An 18883-nucleotide genomic window follows, 5' to 3' on the forward strand; every position below is an offset into this window, starting at 1 on the left:
TCATTAAGTGTCATTTGGCAACTAATGTCAGTACCTCCTTCTATGTCCAGCTCTGATGTTTTACATCCATTCAAAAGTGAGATAATTTGCTGGATGACACAAGTAAGCATTCATAAGCATTCATTAATGCTCATGGCAGTGCCATGTCATAATTATGATGGAGTTATGACAGTCCTATGGGACCACTGTCAAATAAAGTGTTACCAAATACCATAACTAGCAATTAAGGAAACAAGTAGTACAACAGCTGAAGAAATAATTAGCACAGAACATGAATTTGGATTGCAATTTACATCTGTAGCGCTGCAATGTATGCTAGGAGGCATGTTGGACAACAACAGTGTTGACAGCAGGTGGCAGCAGAGGTTGATTGACAGTTTTATGACGTTGCTGTCATTTATAGTGTTAACAAATACCATAACTATCAATTAATGAAACAACTAGTACAGTAACTGAAGAAATAATTAGCACAGAACATGAATATGGATTGCAATTTACATCTGTGGCGCTGCAATGGATGCTAGGAGGCATGTTGGACGACAACAGTGTTGACAGCAGGTGGCAGCAGAGGTTGATTGACAGTTTTATGACGTTGCTGTCATATATCGTGTTAACAAATACCATAACTATCAATTAATGAAACAACTAGTACAGTAACTGAAGAAATAATTAGCACTAACATGAATTTGGATTGCAATTTACATCTGTAGCGCTGCAATGCATGCTAGGAGGCATGTTGGACGACAACAGTGTTGACAGCAGGTGGGAGCAGAGGTTGATTGACAGTTTTATGACGTTGCTGTCATATATCGTGTTAACAAATACCATAACTATCAATTAATGAAACAACTAGTACAGTAACTGAAGAAGTAATTAGCACTAACATGAATTTGGATTGCAATTTACATCTGTAGCGCTGTAATGCATGCTAGGAGGCATGTTGGACGACAACAGTGTTGACAGCAGGTGGCAGCAGAGGGTGATTGACAGTTTTATGACGACACTGTCAAATATAGTGTTAACAAATACCATAACTAGCAACTAATGAAACAACTAGTACAGTAGCTGAAGAAGTAATTAGCACTAACATGAATTTGGATTGCAATTTACATCTGTAGGCTGCAATGCATGCTAGGAGGCATGTTGGGCGACAACAGTGTTGTCAGCAGGTGGAAGCAGATGTTCATTGATAGTTTTATGACGCCGCTGTCAAATATAGTGTTACCGGTTAATATCTTTCATTCATTCATGCTCATGGCAGTGTCATGTCATAATTATGATTGTCTAATGCAGAGGTTCTCAACCTTGGTTCGATCGAACCCCAGGGGTTCGGTGAGTAAGTTTAAAGGGTTTGGCGAAGGGCCATATTTTCGTACACTGACTTATTCTCATCAAAGTGGTGTTTTAGACCAGGTTTTGGACATGTTTGCATCCAATTTACAGGCTGTTGTCCATTTTTTTCAACCGATAGCCCTCTAGCTAGCTAGCCTCTAGCTGAGATGAAAAACTGGTTTGCTCAGTGGAAGGTTGACTCGCACTGGGTATGAGGAAGTACAGCAGAATTACGGTCAGCGTGGACTCAAGTTTTGACCTATTTTAAAACAAAACGTGACAAACTCTGAAGAAGAATTAGCTTAGGTATTAGCTTTCTAGCTTAGATATGACAGATTTTTTTAAATTTATTTTAAAATTTCATTTATATCTAATTCTGAAGTGTTCGGCGAATGCACATGTGAAACTCGTGGGGTTCGGTACCTTTAGCAAGGTTAAGAACCATTTGTGTAATGACAGTCTTATGGTGCCACTGTCAAATAAAGTATTTCCAAAAACCACAACTAGCAATTAATGAAACAACTGGAACAGCAACTGAAGAAATAATTTGCACAGAACATGAATTTTGATTGTTATTGGCATCTGTAGCGCTGCAATTCATGCTAGGAGGCATGTTGGACAACAAAAGTGTTGACAGCAAATGGCAGCAGAGGTTGACTGTCTCCCCCAAGGGAGCAGTGATGGCCAAATGAAGCTTTTTGAAGCAATGAAGCTTCGCTGCCAATTGGTTCGAAGCTTCATGGTGGTTCATTTGGTGTTATGACAGCCCCACGATGCCGCTGTCAAATAAAGTGTTACCGGTTAATATATTTTGGTGTAACTATCTCATAGTACACTGAAGACAGCTGTGGCTTATAGTCCAGTGCAGTTTGCCTATAAATGACTTTTTCGTGTCAAATTTGGTGGGTGGCGGCTTATAATCAGGTGCGCCTTATGGTCCGAAAATTAGGATGCTTTGGCCAACTCAGCCAACAGACCCCCATTCCCACTCCCTACTCCTTCCCGGCGCCCCCGCATGCTTGTGTTTACTTGTCACGTCTCTTGTTTGTTCTGTCTGTTGGAATGAAGTCCCTTTCCAAGCCTGGCTGGCTGGCACAAGATTCAAGTGAAAACAACAGAAAGTGAGGAAGAAAACAAACAAGACTGTTTTAAATATTTCATCAATTTTAGGGCATTTTCAGTTCACTTCGTTCGCCCCTCCTATGGAAAATGGATTGGACGTCAAGTGCTGTCAATAGCACTGAGAGATGCTTTCACAGCCAGCCCTTCCAGTTTAAATGAATTAGATGCATTGGGAACGAGTTCATTTTGGGTTACTTTCTTGTTATTCTAGGTTACTAAATTAATAGGCGTGCCAATTTTTTTTCCTTTTTACAGTGTCAGTTTGTCAGTGTTGTCCCATGAAAAGATATACTTAAATATCTGCAGAAATGCGAGGGGTGTATTCACTTTTGTGATACACTGTATGTCATACTCGTGTGTGATACATTAAAACTGTTCAGATCAATCGGACACTCAGATCTCCATTCTCCGTGTCAAACAGCAGAAAAGGACAGGACACTTCTCTCTAAGCAGCTTCTTACTCGAGTTTTGCGGGTTAGCAAATTCACAGAGTTTAATGTTAGGCTAACTCTGATGCAGGTCGGTCTTTTAGTAGCAAAATTAGTGGTGTGTTCCCTACCTCCACCTTTTTACATTACATACAGTGGCTGCTGCTGGCCAGAAAAAAACTTCATATCCCTCGTCTTTAAAGGAGGCAGCACGTTGTCGACATGTTGTATTTCTGTCGGGGCTGTGAGTGTGTTTGTGTGTGTGTGTGGGGGGGGGGGGCTGTCACATTCAGCAAGTTCAAATGTAAGTCTGAACTAGGGATGTCCCGATCCAGGTTTTTGCTCTTCCGATCCGATACCCGATATTGTTTTGCACTTCCGATCCGATACTGATACTGGCCGATACCGATACCGGCCTATCTGAGCATGTGTTAAAGTTATTTAGCCTCCTTACTTAGTTGTCAGACTCAAGTTGAAAAAGGTTTTAGTACCCTTGATAACAACTAGCCAGCTGAATTAGGTGAGTTTGAATAACACACAACGGTTGGTAACAAGAAACTGACCTGTTTATTCAGTGACAAACACAAAACATTATCAATAACAAACAGAAATGGCATAGTCTGTCAGTAAAACGTGCAAATAATATTGTAAACTGTCTTAAAGAAGCAAAACACACAAACAACCTCAGTGGAAAATCCCACACACCCCCAAGCTATTAGATGCTTTTAATGTTTCGTGCATTAGTTATAAAAATTGTATAAAAAGCCTCTCAGGTTTAAATGAACGACTATTTCAGTATCAAGTTAACATTTTAAAACAGTAAATAAAATACTCAAGTCCCCATTCTGTATCAGCAGCTTTAAACTACATTCAATTCATTTAATTTTGCGAATCAACTGTTAAAGTTAAAATTGCTCCCGTTATTCCATAATTTCCCTTCTGTCTACTTTCGATATGTGAAAGTTTTAAAACTGTTTTGAAGATAGATTCAAGTCATGATTTTGCCGATTTAGGAGTATTTTAGATAAAAAGTTCATTAGGTTCGCTTGGAAGGTTCACAACAGCCTACTAGGGAAGTCTCCTGCTTTAAGATGGCGGCTGTTGCTAACGCCGTCGAGTCTGTCATTTTGCATCTAGTTCTATATACATATGATATCTATCTATTGTCTACAGTAAAACTATGTTGACGTAGTTTGTAGCGGCTGTCGGCAGCAGTCAGGTATTCTTGTGTTTTTTATCCAGCGGCATGAGTTGAGCTAAAGCCGTGAGTTGAGCACTGGCATTACCCGGATCTATGACAAACATGATGTTTACTCTCGGGACGCAATGCGGTCTGTTTCTCATTGCGTCCCGAAGACCGTGCTGTGTATTAGTTCCGCTTTACTTGACATATTTCAGTAATCGGAATTTGGATGTTTGTGAATCGTTCTCGAATCTTCCACAGCCGAATCGCTCAAGGATGTAATGATGGCTGGGCATGTTGTACCGTGGTTCTAAGTGTTGGATGGTGCGTCTTTACTCACGAGAGATAATTTTCGTCATCCAGAATGAATTCTTCGGCAATGACTCTTGGGCTGTGGGACTGTCGAGTGCCAGTTTGTCACGCATAGCAAAAGTTTCTGCCAGTGTTAGTTGCTCAGGACCTTTCTTTTTGTATTCGGTTTTCTTAACATACTTCTTATATTGTTTGTGGTGGTATTTCGCTAAATGCTTGATTAGGTTGGTTGTATTAAAACTTCTTACAGCTTTACCACCACGCTTGACTTTATTGTGGCATATGTTGCACTCTGCCTCTTCGTCTTTGTCGTCCTTTAAGGTGAAATGATTCCACACAGGTGACATTTTTACCGATAGACTCTCGGTAAATTGGGAGACGGTAATGTTAATGTAGTGTGTTGAAGGTGTGCTGTAAAATGCGGACCGGAGTTAAGGGAAACCGAAGCAAGAACTGTAGTGGATTATGTAAATCGGTGCGCTGGAAAACCCGGACTAGACTTTAAAAAAAAAACTGGATCGGATTTTTTCCGTGTTGGCCGATCCGATATCGATGCGCATTTATTTGCCCATATCGGCGTCCGATTCGATCCAAATATCGGCTCGGGACATCTCTAGTCTGAACATAATAAAAATAATTCACTTAATAATGGTAGGGTCAATTGTATCCTTACAACATATGAAAAGACAATGTAAATTACCTATATATAACTAAACTCATGATATAATGCAAATAAGGTTGCTTAAAAGTTGATTGGGACAATTTGACCATCCTGAAAAATTGGTAGTGTTATGTCCCTACCGTCCCTATGCAAACCAACACCCTTACCTAAAATCAATAGAAAATGACCCACAGACCAGAAGAGCAAGTATCTCCATGTAATATCTTCAAAAATTGCATTTTTGGTTGTAGTTGGAGTTAAGTTTGGGTTCGATCTTCTGACCTCTAAAGGCTTTTTTTTAATGGTCGACATGAAAGTTGGAACAAGCGCTAATTAAAGGAGAAGGGGCTTTTTAATTAGAAGGGAAGTAGGGCGTGAAGCTAAACCAGCAAACTTGCTTCATTCAGCCCTTCGTGCTCGGCTGCGGGGGAAATGTTGTTTTTCCGCGCTCATTAAGCTTACGTTCAAGTTAACAACGACTTGCCTTGGTTAGGTCTTCTTTAGTCGAGCGAGTTTGTATGTGTGTGTGGCGCAATCGTGTCGCTGTAATGCCTAGTGGTTCATCCTCCCGTCTGCCATCCAGCCCTGCAGCCCTCTTCAACCCGCCCTTGTCAAAACAGTCAGTGTTAAGGAGCTTAAGTCAACAGCGCCGTTTCGGAGCTTTTAGAAAAGTTGCACTTTGCGTGTTATGATCTTCTCTGGACTTCAACGAGGCCGGTCTCAAGAGTTATGACACCACGGCGCAATAACGTCACATAGACTTCACTATCAGTTGATGGGAAACTTAAAATTCAACTACTAAAACTAACTATAATAAAAGTAGCTATAAAATTCACAAATTTTACGCTAGATGCACAAAAATCACCAAATGCAGAGATAATCACCTATATTTAACCTATCATATAGGTTTTTGCTCAAACTAGCAACTTAATCTTTTTTTAATTTAGTTTTCAACAGCTAATAAATCACTCAATTTTCACATCAGAAACTTAATACTTGAAGAAAGCATGCAGAATCATCTTAATTTTACTTAACAGAAGCAAAATTTGCATTTTTCTATATACAATCACAACTTGTTTAGGTTGAATTCCGCGATCATGTTAAGATACAAAATCCAACATGGCGGCCGTCACAAAACAAATAGCTTTTTAAGTAGAAAATTCTTGCAAATAAATGCTTAAATTGTAGAATTTCTTTAGATATAAACGTAAAACAGTCTAGATTCTTGGCTAAAGCAAAAAAAAAAAAACAAAAAAACCTGCATTTATCATTCATTATACGTCATAGACTTCATAACTTATTGACATGACACGGGAAACGGGGCCGATTCGTAGGGGGCCTATTTTCAAAAACTTCAAATATTTTCAAAACCAAAGCTGCTACCGACCTAAAACTTAAACAGGCACCTACCTAAGCCATATACGAGTCTCCGTGAGCAGCGGCATCAAAAAAAAAAAAAAAAAAAAACTGTCGTTCCCTTATAAAATCCTGATTATTTTATTTTTTATATAAGTAAAACACAACTTAAAATGGCTATAAAAGTCTCAGATTTTACACTAGTTGCACAAAAATCACCAAATGCAGAGATAATCACCTATATAATTTCAGGATCAATAGCAATATTCAACATATCATATAAGTTTTTGGCCAAAATAGCAACTTAATTTTTTTTTTTAAATTTTACTGCAAGTTTTCAACAGCTAATAAATCTCTCAATTTAACATCAGAAACTAAATACTTGAGGAAAACATGCAGAATCAATTATAAATAATATGTAAATAGATTATTATTAAATTCTATATACAATCACAACTTATTATAGCATATTATTATCATTATACACTCCATACTGTTAGCGAATGAGGCTAGTGGGCGCCTGACGTAAACAGAGGTTTTCTGGTGAAAATTCTTATGAATAAATGCTTAAATCCTGGAATTCTTCATAGATACGGATATAAAACAGTCTCGATTCTTGGTTAAAAGCAAAGAAACCGTGCAGTTAGCATTTATTTTATGTATATATGTCGAAGTACACTGCTACTCTGTTAGCGAATGAGGCTAGCGGCCGCCTGACATAAACAGAACTTTTATGGCGAAAAATCTTGTGAATATATGCTTAAATCCACAAATTCTTCATAGATATGGATGTAAAAGTCTTGATTCTTGGTCAAAAGCAAAAAAAAACTTGCAGGTAGCATTTATTTTGCGTAAATATTGTCAACTATGATGCTAGTCAGTTACGAAAATTAGCCGCCTCTAGGTGTAAACAAAGCAAAAAATTTCTGCGGATAAATGCTTCAATAACTGAATTCTTTGTAGATATGGACGTAAAACTGTCTCGATTCTTTGTTAAAAGAGCCAAAATCCGTGCAGTTACGCATCTATTTTACGTATATATTTCAAAGAATGACACCAATGCCGTTCCCATTCTCCCATTGATTTTTTTTCACAACGTTTCAAAATGCATGCATGGTACGAAAAATATAATAATTACCTTTAATCCTCGAACAAATCACTCCTGAGACAATCCATCCTGTTTGTATGCGGTACAGCTTTCATAGTTCTGAAAAAAATCAAAGCTTGAATCCAGCTTAGACATGAGCGTGCGGCGTCTTCGCCTGACTATACTAAATGAAGCTCGGCCCCCTCTGATAAGGCGTGACGCAAAGAATGACGAAGTGTCACGTCAATACGTAAATATTTCAAGCCAAAGTTACGGGATTGTTTAATCCAACATGGCGGCCATCACGGAACAAAGAGCTTTTTAGGTTGAAAATGATTCCAAATAAATGCTTAAATCGCGAAAATTCTATAGATACTGTGAATGTAAAACAGACTAGATTCGTGGTTAAAAGCAAAAAACAGGAAGTCATTCATTTTACATAAATATTTCAAGCTAGCAAGTTAGGCTATTCTATTTATTTCATTGTATTCACAATGTTTCAAAGAGCTTGAATGGTGCGAAAATCTTATAATTACCTTGAATCCTCGACCAAATCACTCTTGAGACACTACTGCCTGCTTGTATGCAGTAAAACCTTCGTCCTATTTCCACCTAAATCCGGCGCTAGAAAGCAACGTGTGTTTGAGTTTATCACAGTGAATAGTGAAAGCCACCTCAACATTCTATGGGTCGGCCTCCTACGGGAAGGCGTCGGCAAAGTCTGTGGGAGTTGTCTTGTCAACTAATTGTGGAGTTTATGTCAATTCTTACACATTTTTAGTTATACAATCTTATTTACGCTGAATTCCGACGTCACTATTGCCTCAGCACGTCTTGCCGGCTATCTGGCCCTCGTCGTTTTTAGATTGAAATGTTCAATAAAATGAAACGTGTAAAAGTTTTTTGGTTTTTTTTGCATAGACAAAGAAATGTCTAAATTACGACGGTAATCTTCGCACTATAAGGTGCACCTGACTATAAGCCAACACCCACCAAATTTGGCATGAAATCGGCATTTGTTCATAGATAAGCCGCACTGAACTATAAGACGCAGCTGTCCTCACTGTATTATGGGGTATTAACCAGTAACACTTTATTTGACAGCGGCATCGTATGACTGTCCTAAGTCCAAGTGAACCACCATGAAGCTTCATTGCTTCAAAAAGCTTCATTTGGCTATCACTGTTCACTTGGGGGAGACAGTCAACCTCTGCTGCCACCTGCTGTCAACACTGTGTTTGTCCAACATGCCTCCTAGCATGCATTGCAGTGCTGCAGATGTAAATAACAATCAAAATTCATGTACTGTGCTAATTTTTTCTTCAGTTACTGTTCCAGTTGTTTCATTAATTGCTAGTATTGGTATTTGGTAACACTTTATTTGACAGTAGCACCATAAGACTGTCATTAGACATTCATATTTATGACATGACACTGTCATGAGCATTAATGAATGCTTTTAATAGATGTCATTTAGTGTTATCCAACAAATTATCTCACTTTTGAATGGATGTAAAAGATCTGAGCGTGAAATAAATGGAATTAGTGACATAATTTGCTGGATGACTAGCAAGCATTGCAGTGCTACAGGTGTAAATAACAATCAAAATTCATGTTCTGTGCTAATCAGTTCCTCAGTTACTGTTCCAGTTGTTTCATTAATTGCTAGTATTGGTATTTGGTAACACTTTATTTGACAGTAGCGCCATAAGACTGTCATTAGACATTCATAATTATGACATGACACTGTCATAAATATAAATGAATGCTTATAACAGTTGTCATTTAGTGTTATCCAACAAATTATCTCACTTTTGAATGGATGTAAAAGATCCGAGCTGGACATAAATGGAATTAGTGACATAATTTGCCGGATGACACTTAATGACATCTGTCAGAAGCATGCAGTAACGCCCATGAAAGTGTCATGTCATAATTATAACAGTCTTATGGCTACGCTGTCAATTAAACTGTTACCCATTAACCCAAACAAATCAACAAATCAGCCGCAAGATTCTAAATGAAGGAGAAAAGTAGCGGCTTATAGTCTGAAAACGACGATAACTAATTTCACATGGCTGAATCCAGCTGCTCCCTGTTAAGACCAACATAAGCTAAATTTTTGTTTGAGCTAATTTTTTAAAATGCATTTGTAATTTAGTTTATTGGTATATTTAGGCGTTTTTTGTTGTTGTTGTAATATCTGTTTGAACCATTTGTTAAGAGCATTGGAAAAAAAAAAGTTAGCAGTTTATAGCATTCAAGCTAGTGGACTTTTGCTATGTAAGTTAGCCAATTGTTCTGTTGTTGTACTTAGATCGTCATTATTTATTTATTAATTTAATTCTATACCGTTTGAGGCTCAGCTCAGGTATTTTAATTTTCTATGTTCCTTATCTGATTTATTCTGACTCGTTCATTAATTAATCAACTACTAAAATAATCGATAGCTGCAGCCCTAATCATTACATTCAAAGCCGTCGTCATTCAACCGTGCGTTTCGACTTCTTGAAATCTGCAAGTCATCAAAAGCGCTTTCCAAATTCTGCCGCAGTCTGATTTTCTCGGCGCTTTCCGCGCAATCGAAATCAATTTGAGGGATATCCCCAGTCAATGGGAGTCACGTATCGACATCTGGTTGCTACTGGTGACTGCGCGCGTACCGCTGAGGTCGAGGAGTTATCGGCACCGTAATTATTGATTGTTTTGCGTCAGCAGCTGTAAAGACAATGAGGCCGAATGTTTATAGTCTGTGAATAGAAATGGCGCGATTGGTTAAAGAAACGAAGCGCTAGGCAAGAAACAAAATCGAACATCCGTTACACTGGAAGCAAGACAAACGCCGCCGATGTTGACGCTTGAGTCGCTGATCAAAATGGATGCCTTTTTAATCAATTCAGAGTTGTTTTTGGAGGGAGTGAACAGAGCAGCCAGACGCAGGAACAGTAAAACAAAAGTGTGTCCATAAATCATCTGCACTGAAGAAAATATTTTGCCACCGCAGCTTGCACAGATGTCGCTTGTTCATCAAAACGGGAGCCTGGAAATGAATGCAAAGCGTCTCTGAATTTGTTCAAAAATACTCACCTCGGTTGAATCGTTTGATGCAGGAAGGTCATCGAGGTGAGGATCATCGATGACGAGGAGTATGAGAAGAACAAGACCTTCACCATCGAGTTGGGCGAACCCATTCTCTTGGAAATCGGACAGAAACACGGTGCGAGAAGAAAAGTCGTAATATCGCCATTTTTCCGTCTTGTCTTACGACAATCAAGTGATCATCCAATGACGATACGGCGTCTTCTCAGGAGACTCCAACGAGAACAAACCGGCGGTTGGAGCGGAGGAAGAGGAGGTGGCCAAGATGGGCTGCCCCAGCCTTGGCGAGCACACGCAAGCCCAGATCGTCATAGAGGAGTCTTACGAATTTAAGGTACTGTGACGTATCCGCTAGCAGAACTTTTTTGCTCTAGGTTAGCTTACAAATGTCGGAAAATTTCTGTTTTTGTCGAGTTCTGAATAGGAAATTGATTTGAGTTTCGCGGGGTGTGAAATGTGTACGTGTTCCTGGGGGGTGGCATAACAGAAAATAGTTACGAAAGCTAGCGATAATTGCTAACAATCTGCTCGTTTCAGTCATGGAATTAATGGCATGAGCGCTCTCTGGGCTAATTGTCATGTAGTTGCTTCATACTCAAGTCATTGGCTGCCATGAACGGCGATTGACGTCCAATCCAATTGGACCAAGAGAGGTGTCAGTGAATGAGTTCACGAGATATAAATCTGTCTAATAATGTTGCAATTAATCCAATAGTTCCATCGTCCATCCATTGATTATCTACCGTTTGATCCGGGGTCAAGTCGCAGGGTCAGGATCTTTAGCAGGGAAGCCCAAACTTCACTCTCTCCAGCCACTTCAACCAGCTGCCTCCCAAGGCATTCCCAGGCCAGCCGAGAGACATAGTCTGTCCAGCGTCTCCTGGGACGTCGCCGGGCCCTCCCGCAGGTGGGACATGCCTGGAACACCTCTCCAGGGAAGTGTCCAGAGCCACCTCAACTGGCTCTTCATAACGCGGAGGAATACCGGCTCGAAACCGAGTCCCTACCGAATCACCGAGCTTCCCTTCTGTAAGGGAGAGATCGGCCACCCTGCGGAGGAAACTCATTTCGGTGGCTTGTATCCGGGATCTTGTTGTTTCGGTCACGACCCACAGCTCGTGACAATAGATGAGGGTAGAACTAGATCGACTGGTAAATCGAGGGCTTCGCCTTTAGGCTCAGCTCCTTCTTCACCACTACAGACCGGTGCTGAGTCAGCTTCACTGCAGACGCTGCACCGATCCATCTGTCAATCTCCTGCTCCCTCCTACCCTAACTCGTGAAAAGACTCCAAGATACTTGAACTCCTCCACTTTGGGCAGAATGTCATCCCCGACCTGGAGAGGGCACGCCACCCTTTTCCAACTGAGGACCATGGTTTCGGATTTGAAGGTGCTGATCATCGTGACCATCGCTCCAGTGAGAGTTGGAGGTCACAGCTTGATGAAGCCAACAGCACCACCTCATCAGTAAAAAGCAGAGATGCAATGCTGAGGATAAGTCTCATCACAACATGTCTTGTTGACCAAACTCGGATGTGGCTTTTAGTCTGATCTTCTTCTTGACCATCGCTCCAGTGAGAGGTCACAGCTGATGAAGCCAACAGCACCACCTCATCAGTAAAAAGCAGAGATGCAACGCTGAGGCCACCAACCCGCACCCTCTTAACGCTTCAGCTGCGCCTTGAACTTGAACAAACTCTGACACAAGTCGTACAGGAACCGAAAAGCCCTTACTAAGGGATTCGGTACCCCGTACTCCTGGAGCACCCCCACAGAGGCGCAGAGTACTGTAGACAAGTTGATCAAGAAGACAAATCTGGCCTTGGAGGTGGAAAGCCGTGACTGTCAGTGCAGGTGCACGCACCCCAAGTTAAATCGCACTGGAGAATAAGTCGCATCACAACATGATTTGTTGACCAAACTCTGGTGTGACTTATGCTGATCTTCATCCTGACCATCGCTCCAGTGAGAGTTGGAGGTCACAGCTTGATGAAGTCAACAGCACCACCTCATCAGTAAAAAGCAGAGATGCAATGCTGAGGCCACCAACCCGGACCCTTTCAACGCTTCTGCTTCACCTAGAAATTCCCTCCATAAAAAAACAAACTCTGACACAAGTCATACAGGGACCAAACAGCTCTTACCAAGGGGTTTGGTACCCTGTACTCCCGGAGAACCCCCCAAAGGACTCCCTGAGGCGCATGATCAAACGCCTTCTCAAAATTCACAAAACACATGTAGACTGGTTGGTTGAACTTCCCTGCACCCTCGAGGACCCTGCCGAAGGTGTAGAGCTGGTCCACTGTTCCACGGCTGGGACGAAAACCACACTGCTCCTCCTGAATCCGAGATTCGACTTCCTTAATTCTATCGTTACCAGTCCAAATTGACTGGACGTCTATCGCCGTCATTGGCACTGAAACCTGATTTTTGGCAATTAATCTACAGTCCCTGACGAAAGTCTTATCGATTATCCATTTTGTAGAAACAATTGCTAATAACCTGACTTCTAATTATTCAATTGGTTTCAGAAATGGCTCATATGAAAGCTAAAACCCTCCCAAATTAGGTTGAATGTACAAAAATCTACTTGTTTCACTGAAAAAATATTGATCATTTAATGAAGACATAAAGGTCAAATTTTGGCAAGACAAAAGTTTTGTCGCCTACAGAAAGTAGTGTGAAAATTGAACAAAAAATGTACTTCAAATACAAAAATATCTTATATAACATAAGCGAATTAAGTAGTGGTGCTCTGAGATCCAAATTTAATATTTTGTATGACTTCCATGGGCTTTGGCAAGGATTCATACAATTTATTGATGGAGTCATCATGAACATCAAAGAAAGCAGTCTTGCATGCCTCCCAGAGTTCATCAACATTCTTGAGTTTTGTCTTCTATGCTTCCTCTTTTATCCTGTTTATGTCCGGTGAATAGGCTGGCCGGTCCTGGAGGATCTTGATATTCTTTGCCTTGAGGTAGAGATTGAAGTATGCGATGGAGCACCATCCTGCTGCAGAATTTGTCCCTTTTTATGATTAGGAAAGTAAGGGGTAGCTAAGATTTGTTGATATTTCAGACTATTTATGTTGCCTTCCACCCTGCAGATCTTCTGGACGTAACCTCAGACCATAATTTTGCCACCACCAAACTTCACTGTTTTCTGAGAATCTCGGATCCATGCGGGCTCCAGTAGGTCTCCTGCAATATTTGCGGCGACTGTGGTGTAATTCAATGGAAGATTCCTCTGAAAAATCCACCTTTTGCCAGTTTTCCAGCGTCCATCCTTTTGACAGGCTGTGGGCCTCGGCAAATGCCACACTTTTTTTTAATTGTCTGCACCATGAGAGATCTGCAGGATGAAATATCAACAAATCTTAGCTGCCTCTTACATTCCTAACCATAAAAAGGGACAAATTCTGCAGCAGGATGGTGCTCCATCGCATACTTTAATCTCTACCTCAAAGTTCCTCAAGGCAAAGAAGATCATGATCCTCCAGGACCGGCCAGCCCAGTCATCAGACATGAACAGGATGAAAGAGGAAGCATGGAAGACGAAACCCAAGAATGTTGATGAACTCTGGGAGACATGCAAGACTGCTTTCTTTGATGTTCCTGATGACTTCACCAATTGAATCATTTAAAGTCAGGTTATGAGCAATTGTTTCTACAAAATGGATACTTTTGTCAGGGACTGTAATTTTGTGATTGTGACGGTAATCATGTAAAAAAGCCAAGTTATTTAGAAGATTTTGAAGTGTACAAAGTATATCCATGAAATACTGAGGTGAATTTCAATGTAATCCAAATTATTCATTTGATGCTCATGTCCCATTTATGTGTGTATGTGTGTGTTTGTAGAGAGCAGTGAATGTGCTTTTGGAGCGGCGTCGCAAGGTTGCCCATTTTTCTCTGTCTGTCTTCTTGCCTTTGTCTTGATTGTCCACTCGCATGGCTCCCAATCTCCCGGCTCTTTCTATTGATATGTTGTATTTCAGGGCTCTTTGAAAGGCTTCCAATCAGCACTTTCCGCCTCTTGCGGGAGTGATTTAACAAGCCGAGATTTCTCTTGCTTTGCTCTTTTCTGCTGCGTGCGCTCCACGACGTGTCTTGTGTGCGTGCGTGTGCAGAGTACGGTAGACAAGTTGATCAAGAAGACAAATCTGGCCTTGGTGGTGGGAAGCAGCAGCTGGAGGGAGCAGTTTGTTAGTGCCGTGACTGTCAGTGCAGGTATGCGCGCCCGCAGATAAATCGCACTGGAGTATAAGTCGCATCAAAACGTGACTTGTTGGCCAAACTCGGGTGCGACTTATAGTCCAGAAAATACAGTGTCAACTTATACAACCCCTAGCAAAAAGTATGGAATCACTCACTCACTCACTCAGACATTTTATCATGCAGAACAAACTCGGATAAAAAGCTTGAAAAAAGAATGAATTAGTTCAAAAGTGCAACTCTTTTGCATTCAGAAACACTAGAACAAATGAATAAAAAACATTGTGGTGGTCAGTAATGCTACTTTTATCGAGCAAGTGCAAGGAAATATATCTGAAATCACTCGGGAATCATTAGAAACAAACAAAGAAATAACAAATCACATCTCTAGTATTTAGTAGCACCACCTCTGGCTTTTACGACAGCTTGCAGAGTCTGAGGCATGCACTTGATTAGTATGCTTCATCAATTTGGTGCCAACTCTCTTTGATTGCAGTTGCCAGATCATCCTTGCAGGTTGGAGCCTTGCTGTGGACCATTTTTTCAATTTCCACCACAGGTTTTCAATAGGGTTAAGATCTGGGCTACTTGCATGCCATGACATTGACTGGATGAGTCTTACTCCAATGAACGCTTTAACCGTTTTAGCTCTGTGGCATTTATGCATTGTCATCTTGGAAAATGACAAATTGAAGTGATAAGAAAGCTGTCTAAAATTTCAATGTAAACTTGTGCATTTATTGAAGCTTTAACCACAGCCATCTCCCCAGTGCCTTTGCCTGACATGCAGCCCCATATCATCAAGGACTGAGGGAATTTTGATGTTTTATTCAGGCAGTCATCTTTGTAAATCTCACTGGAACAGCACCAAACCAAAGTTCCAGCATCATCACCTTGTCAAGAGTCAAGAATCTGCATTGGACAAATGACAAACATATTTTCAATTGAAGAGATAAGAAAACTGTTTAATATTTCAATGTAAACTTGTGCATTTATTGAAGATTTTACCACAGCCATCTCCCCCAGTGCCTTTGCCTGACATGCCAGCCCAATATCATCAAGGACTGAGGGAATTTTGATGTTTTCTTTAGGCAGTCATCTTTGTAAATCTCACTGGAACAGCACCAAACAAAAGTTCCAGCATCATCATCTTGTCCAATGCAGATTCCTGACTCTTGACACCTTGTCCAGTGCAGATTCTTAACTCTTGACAAGGTGATGTTGATGATGACCAGAGGTAGTGCTACTAAATACTAGAGATGTGTTTTGATTGTGCCTCATAATTCCATTTTTTCCCCCTCAGAATGGAGTTATTCCATATATATTTCCCTTTACTTGCTCTATAAAAGTAACATTTACTGACCATCTCCTCAGTGCCTTTGCGTGACATGCAGCCCCATATCATCAAGGACTGAGGGAATTTTGATGTTTTCTTGAGGCAGTTATCTTTGTAAATCTCACTGGAACAGCATCAAACAAAAGTTCCAGCATCATCACCTTGTCAAATGCAGATTCCTGACTCTTGACACCTTGTCCAGTGCAGATTCTTAACTCTTGACAAGGTAAAATAAAAGTAATATTATCTGAGTTTGTTCTACATGATAAAATGTCTTGAGTGAGCGCTCGTCCCACACTGGTGACTCCATACTTTTTACTAGGGGTTGTAGATGTTGATGAATGACACAAAAATTTATTGTCAGGAGATGACGACGATGACGAGAGCGGCGAGGAACGTCTGCCGTCGTGCTTCGACTACATCATGCACTTCCTGACGGTTTTCTGGAAGGTAGTTTTCGCCTTCGTGCCGCCTACAGAGTACTGGAACGGTTGGGCCTGTTTCTTCGTGTCCATCTCGCTCATTGGCGTGTTGACGGCCATCACCGGCGACCTGGCCTCGCACTTCGGCTGCACCGTGGGGCTGAAGGACTCCGTGACCGCCGTGGTCTTCGTGGCGCTCGGAACCTCCGTGCCAGGTCAGCGCGACGTTCGAGCGTCCCGGTTTTGAACGCAAACGTCACGCGACATCTCTTGCAGATACCTTCGCCAGCAAGGTGGCGGCCATCCAGGACCAGTACGCCGACGCGTCCATCGGCAACGTGACGGGCTCTAATGCTGTCAACGTCTTCCTGGGCATTGGCGTGGCGTGGACCATCGCCGCGGTGGCATGGCGCTCCCGCGGAAAGGTCTTCAAGGTGGACCCGGGCAACCTGGCGTTTTCCGTCACGCTATTCACCGCGCTGGCATCGTTGTGCGTAGCCACGCTGCTGTACCGCCGACGGCCTGGCGTGGCCGGTGGGGAGCTTGGCGGCCCCAGGACTAGCAAGGTGTTCACCTCGCTCTTCTTTGTCTTGCTCTGGCTCGTCTACATCCTGTTGGCCGCCCTCGACGCCTACTGCCACTTACCCGCCTTGTAGACGGACGCACGTGCCGCCCAATTGCAATCGCTCCCGACAAAAAGTCGAGGGGAAAAAAATATAAGTGTCAATCGATATGTAGGGATGTGGAAGAACAGTTGTACCTCTACTTACGAAATTAATCGGTTCTGAGAGTAGTTTCGTAACTTGAAAATTCTGTAAGTAGAGACGCGTATTCCATGTAAATGCCCTAATCCGTTCCAAGCCCCTCAAAATTCAGACATAAATCTTTTATAATGCATAAAAAAATGCATCAAAACATGTAACAAATACATGTTAAAATTAGATTACTGTACATTAAACATAAAATCAGAGTTGTGCATAATGTAAAAAACTAAGAATAAAGGGTAATACACATGTAAAGTGGTCAGAACAAGGGGTGAATGAAGAGGACGCTAGGCTACACACATACAGTAGCCAACATACTCTTAGCCAATTGGATGCCAAGGATGCTAAGCAATAGCCAATGGCAGAGCAGCTATAGTATGTTACGTTCAGTAAACCTTGGGAGCTGTGAGTACCAACCATACTGTGTTTTATGCCTTTGGTATCATGAAATTTTGTGAATATTTGAGCAACACGAGGTAACTTTTCAACCTTCATAAATATTTTCATAATATCTCTGATGATATGTCGACTGATAACTAGTTGAATGACACCTCTTTTATATCTTGAGGAGGTCTGTATCGCTTTTACCAGCACTAATTAACTAAGCCAGGCGTTAGCTAAACGTCATACACTGCTAGCCAAAAGTATTGGCAATCCTGTCAGATAATGTTCAATTTCTCCTAGAAAATGATTGCAATTCCAAATGCTTTGGTAGTAATAGCTTCATTGATTTTGCTTGCAATGAAAAAACACAAAAGAGAATGGGGAAAAACATTAAATCGTTATCATTTTACACAAAACTCCAATAATAGGCCGGACAAAAGTATCGGCACCCTTTGAAAAATCGTGTAGTGCTGCAACGATTAATCGATTAACTCGAGTATTCGATTAGAAAAAAAGGTTTGAAATCAATTTTGTTGCCTCGAGTATTCGTTAAAGTGGCGTTGTAATGGTTTATTTTGAAAGTGTTTGCATTGTTTTATTGATTAGGGTGGATACACTGCCCTCTAGTCTGCCTCTTTTCACGTGGCTGAATCCAACTGCTCCCTGTTAAGACCAACATAAGTTTTTGTTTGCGCTAATGCTTTTTTAATGCATTCATAATTTAGTTTATAGGTATATCTGGCCGTTTTTGTGGGAATATGTGTCTGAACCATTTGTTAAGAGCATTGTAAAAAAAAAAAAAAATTTTTTTTTTTAACTTTAGCATTTTGTAGCATTTAAGCTAGCGGACTTTTTCAATGTAAGTTAGCCAATTGTTCTTTTGTTTTACATAGATCCTCATTTTTTTTAAGAAATTTATACCGTTTGAGGCTCAGCTCAGGTATTCTAATTTTTCATGTTCCTTATCCGATTACTCGATTATTCGAACTAATTAGTCCATCGATTAATTGACTACTAAAATATTTGATAGCTGCAGCCCTAAATTCGTGTGATGCTTCTCTAATTTGTGTAATTAACAGCACCTGTTACTTAACCTGTGGCACATAACTGGTAGTGGCAATAACTGAATCACACTAGCAGCCAGTTAAAATGGATTAAGTTGACTCAACCTATTTCCT

The 18883-nt window shown here is 41.0% G+C and overlaps 1 protein-coding gene across 2 annotated transcripts in view; it reads left to right on the forward strand.

Moving 5' to 3' along the window:
* LOC130929231 (sodium/calcium exchanger 1-like) overlaps nt 1–18611 on the forward strand; it is a 65634-nt gene extending 47023 nt beyond the window's left edge. The window contains exons 14-19 of one of the 2 annotated variants that reach the window (XM_057856278.1): nt 10592–10698; nt 10790–10914; nt 14446–14481; nt 14715–14814; nt 16500–16772; nt 16834–18611. In XM_057856278.1, the coding sequence (XP_057712261.1) occupies nt 10592–10698; nt 10790–10914; nt 14446–14481; nt 14715–14814; nt 16500–16772; nt 16834–17213 (1021 nt within the window). In that variant the 3' untranslated portion in view covers nt 17214–18611. The remainder of the gene's footprint in view (nt 1–10591; nt 10699–10789; nt 10915–14445; nt 14482–14714; nt 14815–16499; nt 16773–16833) is intronic. The other variant, XM_057856279.1, reaches the window with a different exon arrangement.
* The last annotated feature ends 272 nt before the right edge of the window (nt 18612–18883 follow it).

This window comes from Corythoichthys intestinalis, chromosome 13, assembly GCF_030265065.1.
Source record: "Corythoichthys intestinalis isolate RoL2023-P3 chromosome 13, ASM3026506v1, whole genome shotgun sequence".
Lineage (NCBI taxonomy): Eukaryota > Metazoa > Chordata > Actinopteri > Syngnathiformes > Syngnathidae > Corythoichthys > Corythoichthys intestinalis.